The sequence below is a fragment of the Vicugna pacos genome, chromosome 12 (assembly GCF_048564905.1).
Source record: "Vicugna pacos chromosome 12, VicPac4, whole genome shotgun sequence".
NCBI lineage: Eukaryota > Metazoa > Chordata > Mammalia > Artiodactyla > Camelidae > Vicugna > Vicugna pacos.
In genome coordinates, this window is record NC_132998.1 from 12544516 (window position 1) to 12551924 (window position 7409).

The following is a 7409-nucleotide window of genomic DNA, read 5'->3' on the forward strand; positions in this document are numbered from 1 at the left end:
AGGGTCAGGCCCCTTCTGCATTCTTCCCCCAGGAAGCAGAAATAATGAAATGATCCCAATAATGCGTGACAATGGTATGAGGAATTACAGTTCACACAGCATCTTTACATGCATCATCTCACTTAATCCCAGTTAATCTCATTTGAGAAACGGCACTGGCCTGGAAATTTAGAAGCCTAGCTCTAGATACCGACCTGCCTCTCTGGACAAGTCACATCCCTTCTCCAGCCCTGAGAGTGCTAGGCTGCTCTCTCCACAGTAAGGTCCTGTGGTGGGAGTCAGAATGTGAGGGTAGCACTGGAGCTGAGGGGTGGAAGGGAGAGAGGGGCGGAAGAGCTGCTGCCTGCGGAAGAGGGTTGCCCTTGGGGTGGGTGATGGAGGTGTGTTGCCTGGTGCCTGTGGTTTCATGTCTGAGTGTCTTGCCCAGCCAGCCATATGTGCAGGGCGAGAGGGCTCACTTGCGAAACTGAGTGTCTCCTTTCAAGAAGTGTCTAGTTGCAAATCTCCCCCTTTCCCAAGAGAAAGGGCAGGGGCTCACAAAGGGCTCTTGTTTCCTCTGCTGCAGTGGGAGGCTAATCTCTGGGTCTGGAGGCCCCCAAGAGATGGGGTCACATGTATACATGTGCGGCATGCACACACTTATGCCCGTTTTCTCCTTGGGTGAGGTCCTTTCTTAGGGCAGGAGGGAGGTCCTTGGCCACTCAACTTTCATTTTTCCCGGAGGCCACTTCTGAGGTAGCTGTTCTCTGCTTGATACCTTATTGCCTCTAGCAATGTGTCCTGGCAAGTCTTAGGGCCCAGTGCTGCTGCATAGGGGAATTTTCCAGAAGGGGCAGGGTAGGGGTTGGAAATCAGTACCCTCCCTTCAGCTCTCTCATGGTGGGCTCCAGACCCTCCCCTTCCCTTCTCTTGGGGAGCACACTCTTAGAGTTACTGGGGATAACTGGCTTCAAGGACTCATCCACTGCAGAAGAAGTGGATTTATTGCAGGTGGGGGAGGGAGGAGTCAAGAGGGGAGTGAGTGGTAGCCAGCCATTGTACGCTTGTGTCACCACAGGCACACCTGTTCACACTCAGGAGCATGCACAACCTTGCACATGGGGACAGAGAGGCACTGGGGGATGAACTAGCAAACCTGATGCACTGTTCCTAGACCCCTGCCCCGCACCGTGGAGATGTGTGCACTTCCCTCCACCCTACTCAGTACACTGTGCAGGCTCTCCAGAGTCTTCTTCTGCCCTCCCTCCCCAGCTCAGTGCCCAAGTCCCCAGCTCCTTGCAAGGGCCCGGAGGGTCCACTACTCGCTGCCTGCAGCCTCCGAACAGGGGATCTGCCGGGCTCGCCGCTACCCCGAAACCCTGGTCGCGGCACTTCCTGGAAGCAGCTACTCTGCACTGAGGGCCAGCTTCGGACATGGGGAGAGGGGGTCCGGCGTGGGTGGCGGGCGGTCACCTGAGCTCCCCCGAGCTCCCTCGAGCCCGGGTGCGGCGCGCTCAGGCCTTGCTACCCCGCGGCGCGCTCTGCGGCGAGTGCAGCTCCACCGACTGCCGCCGCCGCACCTCGCGCTCCTCCCAGTCGGCGTCCGGCTCCAGCCCCTTCAGCACGGCCATGCGCTCCGACAGGCTCTTGGAGGACGGGAACAGGATGTAGTTGTACAGGAGGGAGGCCAGGATGCCGCCGACCAGGGGTCCGATCCAGAAGACCTGGAGGCGAACGGAAGGGCGGCTTGCGGGAGCTCCTCTCCCCCATAGCATTGAAAAGAGGCCTCACGCAAAGAAGGCAGTCATACGCGTGTCCATGTAATGAGTAATGACAACACCAGCCACTGGGAAGACTTGGTAGTTGGGGGTTAAGGGTGCGAATTCAGAGCAGACTGCCTGAATGGACTTGGACATGTCACCCTCTCTGTGCCTCAGTTTCCTCACTCTAATAATACTTACCTCCCAGGGTTGCGAACACTAAATGAATCAATATTTGCAAAGCAATTAGAATGAGTCCTGGCACATACTAAATACTAGATAAATGCTAAATAACAGAAATATATTACCTCATATAAATATTACCATTTATCGAGTTCTACGGCACTGCATCAATCTTTGCAAAAAGCCATAGCAATAATTGCTCTTATTCTCACTTACAGATGTGGAAACTGAGTCTTTGGTGTCAGACCTGAAGGGCTGACCCAAGGCTCCCCCATGTCCCAGGAGGAGGACTGGGGAGGGTTTGCTGATCCCACTCCACTCTCCTCCAGCCCTTGCTGAGATGGGTTTCTGGGGGAGGGGAAATCAGGGAGGTTCCAGTCATTACCCAGTGATCATCGAATTTGCCGGTGACGACAGCTGGAGCCAGGGAGCGGGCAGGGTTCATGGAGCAGCCGGTGTAGTGGATCTGCAGTGGGAGGAAGGGTCAGGGAGGGAAGAAGTTGAGGACAGGGCTGGGAGTCTTGTGCCCCTCTCCAGTGCTTGACCTCAGCCTAAAGGGAATCCATGCGATGGACAATTAAATTCATGTTATATTTACAGGGCTCGCTATTCACTTGAAGCTGGAGTGATACCTGTCCCTTCGTGGTATCTAAGAACCAAACTCTCTGGGGTATTATCTGTCCCTCTTGGGAGTTCTGTGTATCTGTCCCTCTGGGGTGTCTTTGTGTCTGTCACTTTTGGAAGTTCTATGTATCTGTCTCTAGAGTGATCTGTGTGTCTGTTTCTTTGGGGAAGGTCTGTGTGTCTGTCCCATCAGGGAGGCTGGAACCAGCGGCCATGACCTACCCCAAGGAGGTGGCCCAGGGCCACAGAGAAACCGATGGAGAGGGCGGGGGTACCCAAGTTGTCTCCACGGCGCTCATCGGTGGAGGCGAAGATACAGAGCACCAGCTGCAGTGTCAGGAAAAGCTCCACAGTGACGGCCTGGCCAGCAGTTGAGTTGTTGCTAAGCTGGGGACAGAGAGGGGGGTGGGGGGTACACTGAGCATGCTCCCTGCACTGGCTCCATCTTCCTGCCCACCTGCAGTCAAGGCTCCAGATAGGCTTCCGGGCTGGGAGCCAGAACACCAGGGCTCACCAGCCACCTTGGTCCAAACTACTGATGTAGTTTGTTCTGTGTTTCCCAAGTCAGAGGTGAGGAAACTGACTCTATAGCCCCTTGGGTTTAGGGCCTGTGGTCGTGTGCCTACAATGTGAGAGGAAAAGGATGCTGAGATCCAGAATTTCTGTTTCCTGAAAAACAAGGATGGAAGAGGTTTTGATTGCAGCAGGAAGCTTTAAGCCAGGTAATAAGAACTTCCTCTCTGTTTAGGCTATGAGATAGACACTGGTGTAATGTGAAGACTGTGGTCTTTCTTCCTGTGGCCAAAGGGCTCCCAGAGACAGGATCTAGGGACTTGGCTCTGGGGATGGTCCTAGTGTACCCCCTCCCCTTGTGAGTCTAGTGTACAACTCTTTCCTCTAACCTTTGCCTGTTCCCTTGAACTTGCCTGTTCCACACTGTGTTTCAGCCCTCAGTTTTGCCCTGTGGGTTTGCTCCCTGCATATTCTGTGGACGTTGGGGTGGGGGTACTGTGATGCTTCCACAAGCATGTGGGGTGCCCATGGTCCCAGCAGACCTTGCTTTGGGTAACGAGAGAACCTGGGGCTGAGCAAAAAGGTGATTTCGTAACTGGGCCACACCCAGTACTGGATTTCTCTCTGGGTTTTGTCATCCTGTGCCCTATGCCCTGTCCTCTGGATCTGGGCACTGCACCAGGTGGAGCTGTGACAGCTCTGAGCGCCCACGCTCCTTCTCTAGGCCTTGAACCCGCACCCCTGGGTACTAGCCACCGGGCTGGCACTCTTGCGTCTTTCTAGAGTCTAATCTCCCCACCCCACCCCCAATGCTGCCCCTGTCTTCCAGCGTCTGAGCCTATAGTGGGGACAGTGAAAACAGCTCTGAAGGCAGGCACTCTGGGGCCTCTGACTTGCTGTGGGACCCTATTTATTTCAGTCTCAGTTAGGCTTTCTGTAAAATGGCAGTAACAGAATGATCCTGGAAGACCGTGTGAGGACTGGAAATGACAGGGCAGAGCCCCAGCCCCATTCCCTCTGGCCAACAGCTGATCTAAGGGAGGCAGTGCAGGTGTGGGTTTGGGTTTGATGTCAGAAAGCTCTGGGTCCATTTCCAGGTGCTAACACTGGTTCTGTGATATAAGTCAACTGAGTGCTGAACCTTAATTTACCACTCAGGGTGGAGGATCCCAGAATTCACCTTACAGAGTGATACTAAGACTGAGGTGAAATCTGGCCCAGCACAGAGCAGGTACGCATTGATGGTAACTTCCTGGTGGATAGACTGGCTTTTCCAGTGACCTCAGAGGACACCCGGGGCAGCCATGGGGGTCATCTAGCTCACACTACCCTCAGGACAAGTCAGCCCCATTGCTGCCTGACTCTAGCCAGGAAAGTTCTCCCCGGTTCCTCAAGATGGTAAATGCTGCACAGTAACCTGGGGGGAGCCTCCCCAGACCCTTCCCTTTTGAGGGCCCCAGTCAACTGTGAAACAGTGGAGGAGAAGGACTGCCTGTCCCCATGGCCCCTTAACACTCCCATTGCCCTGCTATTAGAGGAGATTCCCCAGTCACACATTCTGAGACTTTCTTGGCCATGGTCTCAGGAAGTTCTTCTTTCAGTCTGATTGGACCTCATCTTGCTGCAAATTGAACTAATTTCATTCTGAATGGAAATGGTCACACTTCTCAGTCTGTTCAGCCTGAACACCCAGACTCATCATATTTCCCATTTTGAAGAAGAGAGAAATTCCAATGGCCCTGCATGAAGAAAGGCCACCTGTGCAGAGGAGGGGATGACCGCACAAGACTCTTCAGAGACGTAAGCTCTCTTACCCAGCGGCTCCGGGGTGGAGAAGGCCAAGAAATGCAGGAGACCAAGACATGAAAGAGGCATTTGCCGTCCTGGCCTGGGGTGAGTGATGGAGCAAGAGCTGTGCTGAGGGGGCACAGACTACCCCTTCCCACCCACGCCCTCAGATGCCCAGGCCTAGCACAGACCCAGCAGTGGGGGGGTGGCTGTGGTGGGGGGAGGGGCTCAGCCCCAGAGTGCTGGAGGTGCCCGATTCATCGTGTAATCAGCAGCCAGCTCACGGGCTCTGGGGGCCTTCTCTGGGACCTTGCCCCTTCAGCTTTCCCCCTGGGTTTGGGTGCTTTCTCTGGTGTTGACCGACTCTAGGACTTTTTAGCCTGTCACTTCCCTTCTCTGAGCCTCAGAGAAGCTCCCTCATGCTTAAGAAATGGAGCTTCTCCTCCCTCCCTCGCAGGGTTGCTGTGAGGTATCAGCAAGTGGCTCCTGGGGAGCCCCTGCCAGGAGGCCTGTACATGGCAGATGCTGAAGAAACGTTGGGTCCTTCTACCCTCGAGAAGACCCTGGGGGCCAGCCCTCTGAGGTGCCTCCTGGCTCAAAAAGCGCGTCTGCTTTGGGGCCCTGTTGTCCTCCCAGTTCTAGCACAGCCCTCACTGGAATGCAGACAGCAAGTCAAGAGAAACCTTAAAACTCTTCTTCCTCCGTGAGGTTCAGGGCAGAGGGAACCAGCAGACCCATGTGTCCCGCCTCTGCTCTGACATTATTGCTCTTTCTACCCTGATTCCTGTGGCAACTGTGTTCCTGGTTCCAGCATTTCTGCCTACCACCCACCCCAACCCCGCTACCCCACTCTCCCTGCTTCTCTCTCTCCCCACCCAGAGCCCCACCCAGACCTGGTACCTCCGCATCGCATCCTTTACAAGGGACTTGCCAGGATCTGCCCTTGTGGAAAGGACGTTCTTACTACTCACAGCATTGATAGCCAGGTCCCCTCGGATGTCTGGCGGTGTGATCTCATGGAGCAGAGCAGCCCCAGCCACGGCCCCCAGCAGCTGGGCAGCCACGTAGAAGACAGCTCGGAGAAAGGAGACATGGCAGCCTACCAGGCAGGCCACAGTCACGGCGGGGTTGATGTGGGCCCCGCTGACATGGCCCAGAGCCTGCACCAGGGTGCCAATAGCCAGGCCGAAGGCCATGGCAATCTGCAGCACAGAGGGCAAGGCCTGTGGCCAGTTGAGGGCTGAGCCGAGGCCAAAGAAGACAAAGAGGAGTGTGGCCAGGAACTCTGCTAACACTGCCCTGGAGAAGGCTATGGACCGGAGTTCCCACATGCTTTGGAGCCTTCTGTGCTGCCCCGGTTGTCTCAGGGCAGGGAGCTTAACTTGCGAGTGAGCTCTCTCTCTCTCTCTCTCAGGGTCTCTGGGGAGGCTGGCCATGTGCATTTATAGGGTCCTTCCATCCTGGATTTGGACATGTGAGATGGAGGTGGAGTTTGTGCCAATATCTCTTCTCCCGTATGGCTGCTTCCTGTCCCCACTCCCCCCATCCCTGCCCTCAACATGCCTATCACCCCATCTTGGACTTCACAGCTGACTAATGTTCCCTATTAATGAGCTCCAGATAAGGGCTGACGTCCCCTAGTTTTCCGTGTTTGTTTCCTCAGCTACCCCAAGGCTGTTGCTCCAAGGCCTCTCTACCCCCACCAGTTCTGTGAGTGGGGGTTCTGTAGGGGATGGTGCCAAACCCCTCTCCCTGATTCAAACTGCTGGCCAAGGCAGAGGCAGCACCTTACAAAACTAACCATGAGAGACTGTCAATGCTACCCCTTCTGGGGATTGGGAAGTTCTTCCTGCTGTCTGACCTCTAATTATTCCTTCTTGCAGGGGATGGAAAACAACTGGTTGGCTGTGACATGAACCGTCCAAGGCATAAAGTTTTTCTGTCTCTTCTGTGCTTGCTTTCTTGCGGTCAATCACCCATAAGTCATTAAGCACCTGCTCTCTGGAACCCCAGCCAAATAGCAGCTCCCATTGCCTAGAGGCAGGAGGTGGTTTCAGTGGCATTGGGATTCTGGCCCTGAGTGATGGAGTCAACCTGGGGTTGACTGAGGAAGCTGTGGGCTTCCATTCCATGGTCCATCTCCATGATTTAAAAAAGGGATGATAAACCTACATGGGCTTGGGGTTTAGATTAAATGAACTATTGTATAGAAAGTGCTCAGGGCTGCTCAGCTTAAGCTGTCAATTAATACCACCTCTTATTAATAGCATTATTTTACTCTGAGGAAAATATGACTCCCCAAACTCACATATCAAGAATCTGTGACAGGCTCTAGGCACCCCCTGGAGCTCAGAGTCCCCCAGGCCACAGGGGAGGACATTTCTGTGGGGCAGTGAGCTGTGCAGGCTCAGGGAGTCTGCAGTGTTCCGGCCTCAGTGCCCATGCATATGGCCTGGTATCCTGCCATCAGTGCCGCTCCGGCCTGGGTCCTAGGAGACATTTAGGTCTCGGAGTCCCTTGGCCCCACTCTGTGGCTCTTTAATCCTTCCAGCCCTGCTGCCC

General features: G+C 54.8%; 1 protein-coding gene across 1 annotated transcript; it reads right to left on the reverse strand.

The window, feature by feature from the left end:
• Nucleotides 1–965: 965 nt before the first annotated feature.
• On the reverse strand, nt 966–6250 carry AQP2 (aquaporin 2). The gene is made up of 4 exons (XM_006202950.4): nt 5819–6250; nt 2769–2933; nt 2308–2388; nt 966–1703 (listed from the first exon to the last, which is right to left on the reverse strand). Exons 1-4 carry the CDS (start codon nt 6176–6178, stop codon nt 1494–1496), a joined length of 816 nt encoding a protein of 271 aa, XP_006203012.2. The 5' UTR covers nt 6179–6250; the 3' UTR covers nt 966–1493.
• Between the last annotated feature and the right edge of the window lie 1159 nt (nt 6251–7409).

Excerpts from the sequence above, each read along its gene's own strand:
- AQP2 (XM_006202950.4), bottom strand. The coding sequence starts at position 6,178 with ATGTGGGAACTCCGGTCCATAGCCTTCTCCAGGGCAGTGTTAGCAGAG. Across the intron at positions 2,934-5,818 it reads GGGACCTGGCTATCAATGCT|CTTAGCAACAACTCAACTGC; the intron begins GTGAGTAGTAAG and ends CTCTGTCCCCAG. Across the intron at positions 2,389-2,768 it reads CCCTGGGCCACCTCCTTGGG|ATCCACTACACCGGCTGCTC; the intron begins GTAGGTCATGGC and ends CTCCCACTGCAG.